We start from the raw sequence: 16,692 nt of genomic DNA on the forward strand, positions 1-16,692 counted from the left end.
AATAGTATTTACTGCTGACATACTTGTATCAGTCATCAGGTATTGGGAGGAAACGGCACAACAGACGCGTAAGAACATAGCCACGATGAATCCGTTCCCATGGAGAGCATTAAACACTATTCCTCTATTGTATGGATGGCAGGCTATAATCGCAAATAAAAAGAAATTCATTCATCATGTCCCTTCCAAAGTCGCAAAGTACCAACCTGTCTTGTCCTTGTGTGTCTTCCTCAGAGATCCCTTCAGCCAACAGCGGTGCAAACTGCCGTCGCCTGCAAGGATGCCCCAGCCACATCCCGTGCAGCCAGGATAGTTGGCGCAGCTCGTGATGCAGTCTTCCATGCCAACGGTATATACACTGGTCAAATCTTCTGCTTCATCCGCACCGCTGTAATCTATTCCGCAGATGAGTAGGAAGGTCTTTTGTGAGTCAGGGACATTATATTGAGTGCCGTTGCTGCTCGGGCAGGACAGCAACTCAGACGAGGGGGATTTAGTTGCAGAGGGCGTCTTTGAAGTCGAGGTTGCGGTCGGGATTGAAGCCGAGGTGTGTGGTAACCCGGTAGACGTCGTCGCAGGGCTGTCGTGGAGAGATTGTTGTTAGTAAAAACAGACGATGATATGAACCTGACAAGGGCACTCTTCTTCAACGTACCTTGGTTCCGCACTTGACTTGTGTTTCTGCGCTCCAAGTCCAACGCCAACGCCAACTCCTACTCCAACCGCCAGAAGCAGCACAACAATTCCCAGTACAAGCCAAAATATCCGGGCTCTCAGTCCACAAATCGTGGCGGTTGGGATCGGAGCTGGTGGAGCGACATGATCGTACCGAAAATCGTAAAACTCTCCTGCCTTCTGGAGTATGTTGGTGGTGCTCGATGCGTCGAGGTTGGTATCCCTCGTCACCGGAGGGGGAGATCTCGAAGAGTCTCGTAAAAATGTAGGCCCGGATGGCTGGAATACGGAAGTGCGATCCCGGCCTGTTCGGTTGGAGTAGCCTCTGCCTCTGCCTCTGCCGTCACGGTAATATTCGGACTCGATTTCGCTTCTCGTGGCGGTGGTTGAACGGCTACGCTGCCCCTCGCCATCTCCTCCTCGTCCGTCAAGGCTGTGCTGGGACTGATTCCCCATTGAACTCCTCCGCCAAAGTACTCGGCGATCAACGCGCGCCAAATCCGTCTCCAGTAGTCGTAATCGGTTTCTTCCTGTTTCTATCCTTTGGCATCAACCCCCGGCGACCGTATCGTCGAAGCCCAGCCAGTCGCCGCTCAAGTAAGGCTTGGGGATGGAATCTCAACCCAGCAACGCCCCAGCTTGCTCCGTTTGACAGGGAGCTCCTTTTTGTTTTAAAATGACAATGGGCAATGTCATCTCTGACGTCTTGGGCTAATTTCCCCTGCTCGGCGCCATCACGTGGCAAGACCCTGTCAGTTCGTGCAAAGAATTCGATAGTGCGACGTTGAATCCGCTTAGAGCCGATATTAGTGTTCCGAAAGCAGTCCAGAATGCCGCGATTCATCAACTGCCAGGAGCCGGCTAATAACACAAGACGGAGCCCACAGACAGAAATTAAGCACGCACCTTGTCAATGCCGTTGAGAAGCCCGTAAGCATCCAATCATCTCTGTAGGCCAAATGCTTGGCTATCGGCGTTGCGGGCCACCAATGGCAATGGCAATGCTCAATCTTGCAAAAGTGATCCATTGGTACTGGTCTGTTCCGGCGATCTGACATTGATCTAGCCTGCGATAAAGCCCCGCGGTGGATTCCATGAGTGTGGATGTGGATGCCGGCGAAAATACTGTAGCATCCAATGGTAACGACATCACCAGGGAGGCGACCGACAGCACAGGGCGCGACTGGTGACGGATTTACTGATGATCGTATCGCTGAGTGACAGGAATCGGAGATTAGAGACGGGCTAATCCGGGATCGGGCAACGTGAAGATTGCAGACGGGACCTTTATAGAACTTCAAGTTGTACCTGGCATTTTGGATCGCGGCACGGGCTCCCAGAATCTACGGGTCAATGTTTTTTCGGCGCCGGGTTTGCTCACTGGGAGACAAGGGAGGGACCGAGAGGAGGCGATAATCGGCGAAAAAAACAACACGATCTTGTCTCGAGAGACAAGATGAGACGGCGAGAACAACGTTGGAAACGAGCTATATGAGTGTCAGTCATCAAATGCATCAGAATATGGATGGATATCCGATATAGAAGTGTCGTAAAGAACAAAACACTTCAAGATGGGGGACTTACCAGGCGAAAAAGGCACAACACAACAGTGAAGGGCCGAGATGAAGACGATAACTGATGAAGAAGAAGAGAAAAAAGAAGAGAAAGAAGAAAAAGAAGAGGAGTGCAAGTTATCTGGCTGCGGGCACGAAGGGTTGCCGGCTGGCGGCCCATCACGCGCGTCAGATTAGCAGTGATTCATGCATACCTTATGCAGCTCACTTTTTCTTCACTTTCCAATTGGCCGAGAAACCAGGCGCGCTAGAATAACAATTAATATGCTCTTCACTTTCTATTCACTTCCTTATTGGTCTAGCAAATAGGTCTTCCTCTCAACGCTCCTTCAAGTCAGGCTCACCCTGTGCCCATCACCACCATCAGCAACCAGTCTCGTTACGCCCAGTCTTCTTTCACAGCATCCTACAATCTCCCTTTCCCTCGCCTATCTTTCTCCCGTAGCTCCCCTAATTGGTGCTCGTTGTCGGTCCATCTTTAGTCCTTCACCGACTTCACCTCAAGTGCCTTCACTTCCAAATCTCCGCTTGATGTGCCGTTCTCGGCCACCCTCAGCCTACTATTCTCGGTCACTGTGACTTCGGTGCCGCACCCTACGTTCTATTTATAGACGCAGCCTCAAATTGAACGATGTGCTATGATGTGCTTCCCTTTAGATAATGCTAGTATTATTAACAAGGTAGGAGAGTATCACGCGGTGGCCCGTTCTATGTTGCTCATTGACTACTATCTTTGCGGCTCGATACACACCTACATGTAGGTACGTCACTAGAGATATTCGTTCTTTGTTCGTATCAGATTCAAGCCAAGGTAAACATTAAATACGGATATCAAACCAAAAGTGACACCCCCCAATGTCCCCATATTTTTGGACTTCCAATCTCGACTACACAACCCTTTACCTAAGTCTCTAAGAAGCGTTGGAAAGCTACAATTACCCGTCTCTCTTATTCAAGTCAAAAGTGTTCTTCTATGTAGTTATTTAACAACTCCATACTAGGTACTCAATAAAGTTCCAACCATAATAGGCATTTTAGATGGTGAGAATTCTGACAGAGATGTGGGAGAAAAGCGGGCAGTGAGTGAATCTCCAGTGCGCCCAGAGGCGCGTTGAGCCGGTGAACAGCTGGCAACGCGTTTGATTGAAAAAAAAAAGAACGCTATCAGGCTGGTCCCTCGCCCTCTATCCTTTTTTTTCTCTTTTTCATCATCATCTTGTTTTCCCATCACTTTTCATCTATTTTTTCAGTCCACAAGCTTTTGTGAACACTGTGATTGCCGCAGTCGTTGCCCGCCAGCTTCCTCCGTGCTGAGAGTACCTATTCACAGACTCATCCTGTCCCTATTCAAGCAGGCGTTTTTCGTCTTGTTTCGTCACGGGCAGCGCCTCCTCTTCTATCTTCTTCCTTTTTCTCCTGTTTAATCCTGCCTCCTAGTGAGCAGGACTCTTTTTCTACGGATCGCTTTTCTCGATATTCTACGTCCCCTTTCTTCTCTTCTCTTCTCTCCTGCCTCCTAGTGAGCAGGACTCAACCTACGGCTGCTTTCCCGTACTCGTTTCCCAGTCGAGTATAGCCCAGCATGTCTCGAATAGCCGCCACCACTGAACCGGGCCACTGCCATTACTGGAAACCATGTGCTCTGCAAATCAACGATGAATTCTTTGGTGGGAAAAGCTTGGGCTTACCAACAGACATTACCACGATGATCCAGGTGCATAGAGAAAGTGACAGAACATCTTGGCTAGGGTTTACAATCCTCATTCCATTCGCCACAAACAACGAAAATAACGGGTTTGGCATCTGTCATGAATGTAAGTAAAGCTACACGTATTTTATACTGCCATACAGAGGTGGAGGAAATTGAACTAATATTTCATCAAATATCAGGGGCCCGCCAGGTTCAGTCAAGTCGCCCTAAGCAAGATTACAAAATATCAATTGAATTTCCTACAGACTCTCCCTTCTTCATTCAACAGGCTGAGCAGAGTTTACTGGCAACACTTCCCGATACCACCAAACGAATGTGTCGGTTAAATGTGTATCTGAATGAGGGCACACACGTGACAGTGAAGGGATACGGCAATCCCTTTAATCATCCTGACCACCCGAGCGAGGGGTGGATCAACTATAACAAACCAGTTGTTGGAGATGATGTAACACTCATCGATATCCTGGAGCGTCGAGAGTTCTCGTTTATTGTCGCCGCGCCCGATCGTGTCTTGGAGAAATATTGGTCTCAAGAGCTCCCGGGGCCATTTCGGTACCCTTATGGCGAGGACCACTCCTGGTCTCTAGAACGATACGAAGAGCAGCTCTTCAAGTATCGTGGCCCTCAGTTTGCTGCTGCTTTGACCTTTGATAACGATAATGAGCACCTCGCTGCAATGACGCAGTCTCAAGTACAGGACATTATGTGGCTGTACAAGAAGATTCAACAAATTGCGGAAACAAGGCTGCGCGCTTATTTCGTACAGGTGGAAGACAACTCTGCCTTTGCCAACGAAGTCTATGCACTCGTGCCTCTCAAGGATAACTTCATTAATAAGTTCTGGGAAATATGGCCACAGTTGATCAAGAATGAGTCCCTGCAGATCCAGCTCTTCGATGGCGATGGTGATAAGAAGCCCGCGACCTGGGATGCCAAAGTCATGGAGCATCCTAGAGATATTGCCATCATGACTCACCATCAGATAAGGGATAACGATCTTATTCTCCGCGTTCGAAGGCCACGCGGCGCCGACTTCGAGGTTCATGTTTTCAACAACCGGGCGATGGCAAATGCCGCTCTGCGAGAAGACCAAAATCGGTGGAACACTGTGTCTCTCAAGTTTGACGATCAACTCAAGGAGTGTAAACGGAAAGTCGATGCCGTTTGCATGTTCCACCCGCGAGCTCAGCCATCGGCTGCTGAGGCCCCTCAAGATATCAGGTTCAAGATGGCGCTTCACCGGGCCTTGTTGCGCGGCAACGGATTCTACGATCTCCTTGTGCGCGACGAGCCTTATGGCCGTGCGCCGAAGCGCCTTCCAATAGTCAACTACCTAGATATTGATGATGACGGATTTATCAACGCCCTGCTCTTGGAGGTGCTTCCCGAGGACCGAACTCGCTTTTACAACTACATGACGAAAAGACCTCTTGGCCTAGGCTGCATTTCTGCTGTAGGGACCCTCTCTTTTATGACATCGATCTTTTAAATGACGTTTTCTAACCATCATACACAGGGTCCTGGATTCGGTAAAACTACCGCGATCTCTGTTGCAGCTATTGGTATGGCGGCAACTTTGGGCAAAATATATGCTTTTGCTCCCACGCACGTCGCCACTGACACATTTGCCGAGAGATTGAGCCGTGTAACGAAGACCGTGACCGATCGATATAATAAAGGCAACTCAACGCGAAGGCGGCGGGCTTTGATCGTGCGCGGTTATAAATTCCGCGACGAATATGATGTCTTCATCGGCCTTCTGCGCAATTCTCGCAGCCGCGGTACCACGGCAACCAACTGGAGAGCAGATTCGAACTAGAAGCTCAATCTCTCTCCCAGCTTCTGGCTCCTTACAGTCCTGCGCTCGCCTGTCGTTCCCCAGCTTCATGAAGATGACCCTGAGAGCATCTAGCAGATGCAGAGGGACATGGATGCTAGGCCAGAGTTTGGCCGCCTCTGCGATCTCGCTACCGGAAGGATCAGTTGGCAGGAATATCAGGGAGAGGCGGTCTCCAAAGGCTTCATCACTGGAATGTTGCTCCACATCATTGAGCGGGCCGATATTCTCTGCACGACCCCTTCGTTATCGTGTGGCCGTCCTTATAGACCTTGGAAGGAACGTGCTAGAGGCATCGCAGTTGATGAAGCGGGAAACATATCCCGGCCTGATTTTTATAGTGCTTGGGGTAACACTCTGCTGCCCTGCCTCATAAGCGGTGATGAGAAGCAGCTCCGCCCCCACGTCACCACGGCATACGACCCTGACCCCAATGATGCTATCAACCGGTTTGCTCAAGACGCTTTAATATCGCCGCTTGAATTTTTTACGGCATCGGGACGGCCAATCTACCGTCTCCGCGTTCAGCTGCGAATGGCCAGAGGCCTATTCGACACGTGCCACCGCGAAATATATAGCGACCTCCCATTTACGTACGGTCTCCGCAGCAACCTTTGTGATCACAGTATTGGAGTCGAATTAGAGACCTACATGACTGGCAGATTCCCCGGCCTGACCCCATCACGTGTCAATACGTTGAGTGAGGTCTTCGTTCATTGCGAAGGGACCACCTGCGAGGTTGATTCGATGACCGGGGCGAAAAAGGACCCAGACCAGGTCAAGGACGCCCTAGATCTGCTTTGCGATTTTGTGCGATCCAGAGGCATCAACGCCTCTCGATTAGCTATTATTACGCCATATAGGGCCAACGTGAAGCTTATTGCCGACCAACGAAAGGCAGCCCGATATGCGCCCCTTTCAGCCATGCGGCCCGCCGAGACTGTTGATTCCAGTCAGGGCTGCGAAGCTGATATCGTCGTTGCTATCCTAGGGACCACCGAGGCGGTCGGGCCGGGATTCACGACCGATGAGCACCGCTTCAACGTGATGCTCAGCCGCCAGAAGAGCGGGCTGCTTATTTTTGGCGACATCAACGTGCTAGGACCAGTCGGCGTGCCACTCGGGGTAGGTTCTGAGCACTATACAAAAGCCAGGATGATGCACAAAGTGTTACGCAACCTGCATCATCGCGGCCGTGTGGTGACCCTCCCCCCTAGGCGAGGTACATAGGTTAGGTAGTAGCGATACTGGCGGATACATATATCCATAGAATCTTTTTTCGCTACCTTGAACAAGTGCTATATCCCAGAACGATTCGATCTAGGCTCATTGAATCACTTCTTTTTGCTGCTGCCAGTCACCCAAGTCGATGCAAATGGACAACCGAATGTCGTCAATTTAACCTCAGCAGTCCGAATACAAGGTATTTATTTAGAGGAAGCAAGGGACGCTGGAGTACCTGTACCTGGGTGGATTTTGGCCACGAGAACGGGGCAAGATGACAAAATTTTGTCCAAGCAAGGGTGACTAGACAGATTTGAAGTAAGAATAAAGGGTGGACACGGCGAGGCAAACCGACAGCCCCAACTGGGACCTCGGACATTGACGATGAATGCATCCTTGGTTGGGGCAGTCGTCATTTGTCGCCGGCAAATACTCGACGCTAGCTTCGGAGAAGAGCTGAATATGTACCTGAGATGTATGCTATCGAGAAATTTCCTGCTCTTCAAACTGCTTCCCAAAATATGAGCTGTAGATGTGACCGCGTGGATAAGAAATGAAAAGGCTGTTGAATAGGGGTGGCTATTCCTCGAAGACCCGGTGTCATAACGGCAGGGTATAGCGGGTAAAAGACTTCGTGGTGTCGATATGGAAGGGTTGGGTCGGATTCCAAATTACAAAAGGGGTCTAAGTACATTAACCATGCACAAAGTCAGTTATCTCCTTGAACATATTTCCAACCACGGACGTGGTCAGAGTTCATTAAAACCGAGGACAGGATGATGATCTTACAGAGATAAAGGGAACCGAAAGATGAACTGTCAGATGTTGTAGTGTGGTAGGAACGTCGCGATAGAGAGTATATTGAAGACAATGGAAAGGCGAAGCGCAACATGACAGATGGGCAAGGTGTGGCGACTTTTTATGCTCGACAAAGATTTTCTTTGTGCAACAGCTGCCGTTTGCCCATCTCTTCACCGTACTGCTTGTTTCCGTATCGACCAAAGAGTTGTTCATTCACCGCCTCTGTTATGTTATAGTGAAGGCATTGTGCGACCTGGGCTACTGCTACCACCCGCACCCACGAGAGGGGGTAGCTTGGCCGCCATCTGTGACTTTGGCCAGTAGGGCTGCAAGATGAGTTGCCGAAATAGTTGATGTGCGTGGATTGACGTTCGCGACGCCTCGGACTTGGATATGAGGTGAAGGACAAGTTGGAAGCGCAATGAGCAGGGGGCAGAACGAAGAAATGAAAGGAAAAGACAGCTAAAGCCCCTGTGGCTGTTCACCCATGGGGAGGTCAGAGTAGGACGTCTCCTCTTGCAATGGAAGCACTCGAAAGATTGTCGCGTTAAAAGTGATGAGTCGAAGACGGTGAATTCGACTGACGGCGTCATATACGCATAACAAAATGAGTGCATCCAAAGCCGCTAAGTAATGGCAGAATTGAGATCGGAGCTGAAGAGTTGAATGGACGGCAGCGTTGTTTTCGTCAATGGGCACTTGATGGGGGGTTTGGTGTGTCGAGCGGCATCTAGACTGTAGTATTCGGCACATGCCGTGGTAAGCACTTCATCATCTAATATCTCTCTCTCGAGAGAAATACTCACCGGCTCGAAAAAGACATATAGCAGAACCTTCTAGGCAGACGGCGAATTCCTGAGTCGAGGGGGGCAATGATGATGACTGCTCATGGCAATCCGAGTAGCAGAATGATCATGGTGGACTGGATCAACGTCGCTGATCACGATGGGAATGATGTATGCCTGATCTCCAGTGGTTAAGCAGCGTGGTAGCGTGGCCATAGCGACGGTTTCTGCCGTTGTACATATCCTCAGCGATGGTCAGAACGGTGTCTCTTGGCCGAGTATCCCGACAGCAGCTCCGGTGAGAATATGCATCTGCTACTTGGTCGCTAAAGTCTTCCTCGCCAGAAGCACAAGCTGCAGAAGGGATCCAAGGTGTTTAAGCGCTCTGGATAATAGAAACGCTCCAAACGGCACTGCAATTATCGACGAAGCAGAGACATATGCCTGTTGCATCTTGGCACAGCGGCCAACGTTGGGCTAGGAGATGAGTCGGAGATGCGTGGAAACATGAGGGCGTCGAGGGCGCTGCTCTGATGACTTGGGGAGGAACTCGAGGATTCTCGACTTTGCTGCGATGGGCACGTCGTCGCCAAGGCTGGGTTCTAGTGATGCCAATGCTGCGATTGTCTCGAGAGAGTAGATGCATTTGAGGTAGGCCACGGGCGGCTATGAGTGGTGGTAGGCAGTGACCACATCACCGTGCTCTAATATGATACCTGTAGTTCCCGTGCTGCCTGTGACCAGTACCACTGCAGACATCACTCACCCACTGTGCATGGTGATCTTCGGCGATGGCAATGTTGCGTCGCCCGGGACTCACCTTGTTGATTGAATGGGACACCAAACTGACGAGACAATCATCAGCTGTTTTCTTACCACAGCAACCCTTTCAATCATCCGAGCGATGTAAGGGTCATCTAAATCCAGCATCCTTTGGCTTGCCGATAGTTCATGCGGATATGCATGATAATGACCTTGGCCTGCCTCGCCCGAGTGATGGCGATGTTGAGTTGCACGTTGGGTCGCTGAGGGTCGTCGATGAAGCCGGCCGACGTAGTTCAGACTATGTTGAGAAAGACCACATCTGCTTGATTCCCCTGTGCTTTATCAACCGTTAAGACCAGGACACGGGCTTGCCAGTCTGCAGGCCATTGCTTAACCTCCCCCTGATAGTGCCGGTTGCAGTGCTGTAGGGCGCTTGAATCATGATGGTTCCAGGGCCTCCAGAGACGCTTCGGAATTGACCATCTTCCAAAGACTCTTCGCTTGCTCAATCAGCCAGCTATGCTGCGTAAGCTTCCAGAAGCTACTAGGGTGGGTTTCCTCAGAGCTGTTGGCGAGGCTTACCGCAAGCCGGGTTCCTCCAGCGTTTGTCTTCCAAACAGCTTCTCCAAGTGTTCCTTCAGGTGCTTGGCGGATATTCCTTAATCAATAGTATAGAAGTAGTCTTAAACTCGCCATGCGATTGCCTAAAGTTATAGCAGCATGCCTCCAGCAATTTACGTTGTTGAGTCTCACCAGCGAAACTTTGATCGACCACGGACAAGTGGCAAAAGCTAATCCAACAAAGACGCAGATGCTTCAAAAGCGCCGCGTCCATCGACAGGGACGGAAAACTAATCAATTGGAGCAAGATTCTATCTATTCTCTCTGTTGAAAAATAGTAACATGTAGTCCCGCGATATAGGGTGGGGGAGGGGAGAGGGCAGACTGCTCGCGCTTTGTATTTGCCATGGAGGCTCTTGGACGCTTTCGAATGGGTCATATAGGAGGCACTACGGTGAATATTAACAAGATCGACCTTGCGGCCAACAGCGAGAAGAAGAATGGAGATACGTGGATATCACAGCCACTGAGCATCCTCAATCAAGACCACTCTCATTTCCGAGCTCAAGTCAATGACGATGGCGCCGTCGCCTTGGTGAGGATGGAGAATCCCCGAGTGTGGATGTGGATGTTGGTGATTGAAAATAGCATGCTGGAGATGGACAGCACAAGGGGCGATTGGCGACGGATTCACTGAGTGACAGTTGGGGATTAGCGACGGTTTCAGTTAGGGAATCGGACAACGTGAAGATGGACATACCTCTGAGATGCATCAAGATGATTATTCCGACAGCTCACCTGTGCGTTTGGGCATCAGCCTAAAACACGGTGGGCGTATGTATTAGTCCGCCGCGTCCCTTGGGATCCCATCCGTCAACTCTGAGCAGACACATTGCAGCATTTTCGGGAGCCCTAAGCAGCATAACTGGGTGATTGAGCAGGTGAGCAGTATCCCGGAAGACATCAAGGCCCAGAGCGTCTCTGAGCAATCTGGACAATAGTGTTGCAAACGTACGGCATTTCGAACCGACAGTTCCAGGCTAAACACTTGTTTCTACAGTATCAAATTGGTGTATGGCTGGCTGGTTTACTAGGCACAGGACAATGAAGGAAGAGTTCTTTCATTGGTGCGATGAGAGCTACACGAGTTAGAGGTGACCCGCGAAGATTCAACGTCACCATCACTCGCATCATGACTCCCATGTCCAACGTTTCCGAAAGAGTCTTGGATTATATTTGACGAAACATCTACCATCGCGATGAGACCAAAGCCGAGATCAACAGTCTGCTTCTCTTTACGTGCTGCTCGCGTTTCTACAGGCCGCTCGAGCTGACAAAACAATTATCCTCATACATCACGAAACGGTTAGAGTAAGCTACTTCTTGTCAAAATTGTTTCCGTCTTCGGCACCTAGACTCTAAAGTCAACGTCACTATTACCAGATTTCTCGCGTTTCTGTTGAGACATTGTATGTGAAAGATGCGAGTTTTCTTTCCACGGTGTTCTCGATACTGGCGTCGTTGGAGGCTGGGTTAGTGACGATGCTATTACTATTGACCCTGACACACTGCAGGCTCTCGAGCTACTCTGACCGTACGTTCTGTAGGACTAGCCAGAGGTTGTTAAGAACAAATTAACCGCCGATACTACCATTTTTGTTTTGTTTTCAGGAACCCTTTCTGAGGGCAGTCTACAACCCTCGTGAACATTCATCGCGCGAACCAGCAGTCTTTCAAGGCCTCTGGGTAGGTACTGGCGAAGGCTATGGTGGTAGAGAAACTCAAGTCACTGCCAAAGAAAGAAAAGGCCAATATCATCGCCCACTCTCTTTGGGGGCTAAATTTTGGTCCCGAGTTCGAATGTTGCACGATATTTCTCCCCCTTTCTGATAACTAGTGAGTATTTTACGGTGCCGGAATATTAATTTGTTGTCGCTGACCCCTCTTGTTTTCTAGATTCACTTTCGTACTCCTCCCAGCGCGGCTCCCAAACGCTTCCTCCAGCCTCACTATGTAATTCCATGATTGCAATACCTTCAGACCGGAATATAGACAGCGACTTACCCATTATCGCTTCCAGTCTCCCTAGCAGCAAAATACCACTGCCCGCCAACGTCATCCTCGCCGGAGACTGGAAGAATTTGAGCAGCGAAAACGGTTGCTGCAAAGGCCGACAACTAGTCCTCCAGCACCCCAGCACTCGAACACGCTGACAACTTCATTTCTCTTTATCCCTCCCTAACGAATAGGTCATAAATGATGAAGTAAGAGAGCTAGAGTATGGAGTGCAGCACGTAGAACGAGCTAACTGTTGTCTACCCGACTCCAAAATACTTCTTCTCGCCCTTTGACCAGAGCTTCTCGTCGAGGAGAACGGATCAAGCAGAATGAGACCAGAAAGGTAAAACACAGCACGCAAAACAATACTCACTAAAAACTATTCATTCTAATGTCCCCGGGTAAAATTGCACCATCACATCGCGGGAAGGCGGTATTGCCATCAAACTGGTATTTACTTTCCCTCACACACTCTTGATGACAACGATCTGTATTGACAGCATCTTGCATAGGTCATTGAAGGCTGCTTCTTTGACTTGAATTGCAGAGAAATCGTGAGACAGACGCGCCCCTTTGTCGATAACCGCGGCATAATGAAGGATGGAACGTAGGTTTGTTTTTCTCATTGTTGTAAGTTTATCGTTTTATATACAGATAGGCGCCTAGGTAACCACATATTTTTGTAGGTATAGTCATGCAGGCAAACAGAACTCTCATCAAAATATATACATGTAGTGAAAGGGAGACTGGCTACTGCCAATCGAATGAAGAGCATTGTGAAGGAAGCTCTGAATTGAGTTATGCTTCCATTTACTGGCACTGAGACCACCATTCAGAAGTGGCAACGCACTTGAAAGGCGAAACGCACTGAGTTGGGCCTGTATATCCGTTGCCGCCACACTGCGATACTGTCGTTAGATATCACGGTCAACATAGGAGTGGTCATAAACTTACTTGACCCCATTGGGGGACGGAGCCACCGCCTGAAGGAGGAGGAGTCGCGGAGGTTCCAGGTGCACTGGAAGTTACGGTTGCCGGAGGGGTTGGTGACTGAGAGACGGAGATGGGGCTGCCAGAGCAAGGAGTTCCCTTGACCAGGATGTTCTTGACCTCCTGGGCATAGTTGCAGCCGTCATTGACGTTGGAATCGGAGAAGCCAGCGCTCCACATCATCACACCGCCGAAGTTCGAGTTGCCCTTGACGTCGTTGACGATGGTGGCCAGTTGTGAAGGGGTGGCGTAGTAGATGGCACCGCCCGGACCGCCATTTGCTGCCAGAGGAGCAGCCTGGATATTTTATCAGAATGTATTCCCAATAATGGGACGAGGGTCAACTCACAGGAACACCCACGAAGAGCTTAGCGTTCTTGGACGGGGTGGTTTCAAGGAACGAAGTCCAGTTGTTGTAGTTGAACGGAGCGTCTCCAGGAAGACCAAGGGAGCAGGGATCGGCCGGGTAGTCGTTGTTGTTGTAGAACTGGACCCATAAATAATCGAATTGCGCATTACTGATGATTTCTCCCATGTTGGGTTCGGGGATAGGGCACTGGGGAGCACCGGTGATGACATATTTGTGGGCTGGGTCGCTGGCAAAGTTGGATCGAAGAGTGTTGACAAGAGAAGCGTAGAAAATGTTGTTTCCACCCGGGTTGCTCTCGATATCCAAGTCGAATCCGTCCATAATATTGTTTCCAAGAGGTCTGGTGACACCGGAGCCTCCTCCATAAGCATTCCACAGGTACTGACCAGCCTGTGAAGCTTGGTCGGCACTTGTGAATGAGGAGAAAGCACTGGCACCGCCCAGAGACAGAATCATCTTGACACCGACACTCTTGCAATGCGTGATGGCCGCAGTCAAAGCGTCACAGTTCTGAGGCTGGCCGGAGGTAGTAATTCCACACTATATATTGATCAGTATGTGTCGTGACCAAACGGTGAACGAGGTGTCTCACAGATTGACCGATAGTACCACCCAATGCTGATGCTCCATTTCCCCACTGGTAAAGGAAAGAAAGAACAATAATGTCAATTCCGGAAGTTGGGGTGCAGTATGCCGACCTAGGTAACTGTTAGGCACTCATCTCCGTCGTTGCCGCCATACTCACAGATCGTTATTCTCAACCGTCCCGCCACCGTTCTGACCCCAGTAAACGACGTTTTGAGCACCTGGTGCTTGTCGGCGAGCGATTGGGCTGGGAGCTGCCGAGACGAGGCTGGCAAGGAGGCCAGCGCCACATGCGACCTTTGAGAAGAACATGTTGTATGTATGACGGTATGTACACAAAAGATGTAATATATATACGAAGAAGATGATAAAATCGAGCAGAAGGAAAGGACAGACCCGTCTAGGATCTTGCGATATCCGTTGTGGATGTTGTGGTGGTGAAGAAGCTACTGTTGAGGCTCATGAAAGGAAGTCATCGACAGAGGGAATGGCACGGTGTATTTAAACATTGTCAAGGAGAATAATTAATCAGGAAACTCGTCCAAATTCGTTTTATGATGGCCTCACTCCCCGTTTCCTCATCATTCCAAAATGCCTTGTCTAATCTGGGCGCTGCATCCAATGGGCGGAGTGAGACGTTACATGTCGGCCTCAATCGCGTGGACGGCATCCCGCTAGAAGCAGATGAAGGATCAAGTGACGGACCACCCGTCGTCGACAACAGAATGGAGAGCCGACTCAGCTTCTCGATGAAGAACTGGCGACCAAGGCGATTGGCTGCGGCGCGGCCACTGGATCTCGCGTTCCTGGATTGCTGCTACACGGATCGGTAATTCGGCTACCAAGACCAGCAGCCTAGACTCAATCAGGGAGCTCTAGCATCGTGAGGCGTTTGAGGCCACGCTGCTTTTGTAAGGTAGGAGTGCCAAACCCGTTGCCTGTCCTGTCTCACGCCCCCCCAGAGGGCCAGGCCAGGGCTTGATAACCAGATTCCTCTCATGCATGGGGCTTGTTCAGTCAGTGCTCATGCCCGTTATCAGTCACTCTCAACGTTTCTCATTCCTTATTACTCTATGAGTACGTCTACGCGTCCAAGCAAGCGTGTGCACGGGATCGATGCGGCATATTTGCATCTGGGGTTACAACGGTCCTGAGGAAGCAAACACCGGACGATGGTCTTCTGCACACCTCGTGCTACCACATCAAATGTCACGCTGTGGCTGCTGTGCATGGGTAACGGCTCGTGCAGAATGGCTCAGAAACGAAATCCGGGGTGCTTTGTGCCTCGTGGGAACGTCTCAAGTTACATGGGTTGTGGGCGTGCAGCGTATCGCGAGCCGGGTTGCTTTTTTTGTTTTTTCCTCTCTCTTTTCTCACTCCTTTGCTTTGTGGGACCCATCAGGCTCAAATCGCCAGAATTTCTACAATTGTCATGGTTGATGTCGGCTTCGGAGCAAATCTTACGGTGCAAGGGCTGGCTGTGTTAGTGGACATGAATCGTCGACCAGGGAGATGATGAGCTGACACACGGCGTCCAATGTGCTGTGGCTTGCTGTATACCTATATCGACCAAATCTACAGAGCACAGATTATCACAGATAGACTATTGACTGCTATTAGGATCTGAATCAGCTACTGTAATTGCATATTTACAGCGTGCCCCAATCCCTGGGCCGATGCAAGAACTGGGTTCGGACGCTAACATCATTAGTTTGTCAAGCTGCTCTTTGGCTTTCGCGACACCAGCTGATGAGGCGCTTAGGCATCCATTAGGAAGGCCCGAATTGTCTGGACATTTATTAGCCAGCATAGCAGTGTAATTAGAAGAGAAATGCTCTCCGTCCCGCGACACGGCTAACCCGGCATTCTCTACAAAAAAAACATAAAGCGTTGATATACTACTGCCTATGAAGCTTCAGAGAAGTCTTCACATTACTTCCCTTCAGGCGGCACTCATTTGTGACGTTTGAAAGGCAGCGATTGATGGTCATGTAACGATTCGACTGGAATGAATGTGATACTATCTCTTGGTGGGAGGCTTATTAGACTAACCGAGCATCGCTCCAGGCCCCCCGGTAAAGGCACCCCACGAAGACATGGGGTTGGATTCGTCTCTCGTTAGCAGGCTGATTAGACAGAGCAGCTTACCATTGGTACGGAAGTTTGGCTCGTGCGGCTTCTTTCTTGGCCGATGAATATTATCCGCCCTGGCGCGAGCCTTGTGATGTTACATCCATGGCATCACCAAGCACCAAGTCAAGCCTGCCGGGCACATGGTCACAGAAACAACGGTGGTAGGAATGCATGGGCCTGTGACCTGCAGCAGCATCACACGCAGCGCGGCTTGCATGCAGCGAGCCACAGCTGATAACGGCACAGCGACCAGGTCAAGCAAGTGCATGTCTGTTTGACGTCTACGGAGCACAGTCCCAGCATTTTGGGATGGTGACATGCACACACTCTAGGTATCCTCTACCGAATACCGATAGGGAATGTCCAGCTGTCTCGGCGTATCGGGAATAGTAATGGCGCTGCTCTTTACTCCGTACAGCATGCCACGTCTGCACATGGCACAGATAACTGATATCCTTGCAGCGGCCCATGCTGGTTTTGGCCTTGCATCAATATGGAGTCAAAGTAACTGTAGAGTGTGTTATGTGGGGGAACATGGTTTATCTGCCTCATAACGAATATAGAATCTTGCGTATTCCCTCACAGAACAGATGGAGTGTTGTGCGTATAATGATAGTGGTACG

General features: G+C 50.1%; 4 protein-coding genes across 4 annotated transcripts; 2 read left to right on the forward strand and 2 right to left on the reverse strand.

Moving 5' to 3' along the window:
• Positions 1-174: 174 nt before the first annotated feature.
• On the reverse strand, positions 175-1,131 carry Triagg1_8736 (uncharacterized protein; the record flags this gene model as incomplete). Its single annotated transcript, XM_062903615.1, has 2 exons — positions 175-580; positions 656-1,131. 2 exons carry the CDS (start codon positions 1,129-1,131, stop codon positions 175-177), a joined length of 882 nt encoding a protein of 293 aa, XP_062752372.1.
• Positions 1,132-3,831: 2,700 nt separating this feature from the next.
• Triagg1_8737 (uncharacterized protein) lies at positions 3,832-5,779 on the forward strand (the record flags this gene model as incomplete). The annotated part of the gene is made up of 3 exons (XM_062903617.1): positions 3,832-4,063; positions 4,140-5,413; positions 5,477-5,779. The coding sequence occupies 3 exons, from the start codon at positions 3,832-3,834 to the stop codon at positions 5,777-5,779; spliced, it is 1,809 nt and encodes a 602-aa protein (XP_062752373.1).
• A 96-nt stretch (positions 5,780-5,875) lies between these two features.
• On the forward strand, positions 5,876-7,027 carry Triagg1_8738 (uncharacterized protein; the record flags this gene model as incomplete). The annotated part of the gene is made up of 1 exon (XM_062903618.1): positions 5,876-7,027. The coding sequence occupies one exon, from the start codon at positions 5,876-5,878 to the stop codon at positions 7,025-7,027; it is 1,152 nt and encodes a 383-aa protein (XP_062752374.1).
• A 5,774-nt stretch (positions 7,028-12,801) lies between these two features.
• On the reverse strand, positions 12,802-14,248 carry Triagg1_8739 (CAZyme family GH18; the record flags this gene model as incomplete). The annotated part of the gene is made up of 5 exons (XM_062903619.1): positions 12,802-12,891; positions 12,946-13,278; positions 13,331-13,891; positions 13,944-14,049; positions 14,097-14,248. 5 exons carry the CDS (start codon positions 14,246-14,248, stop codon positions 12,802-12,804), a joined length of 1,242 nt encoding a protein of 413 aa, XP_062752375.1.
• Positions 14,249-16,692: the final 2,444 nt, after the last annotated feature.

This window comes from Trichoderma aggressivum, assembly GCF_033847375.1.
Source record: "Trichoderma aggressivum f. europaeum strain CBS 100526 chromosome Unknown scaffold_044, whole genome shotgun sequence".
Classification (NCBI taxonomy): Eukaryota; Fungi; Ascomycota; class Sordariomycetes; order Hypocreales; family Hypocreaceae; genus Trichoderma; species Trichoderma aggressivum.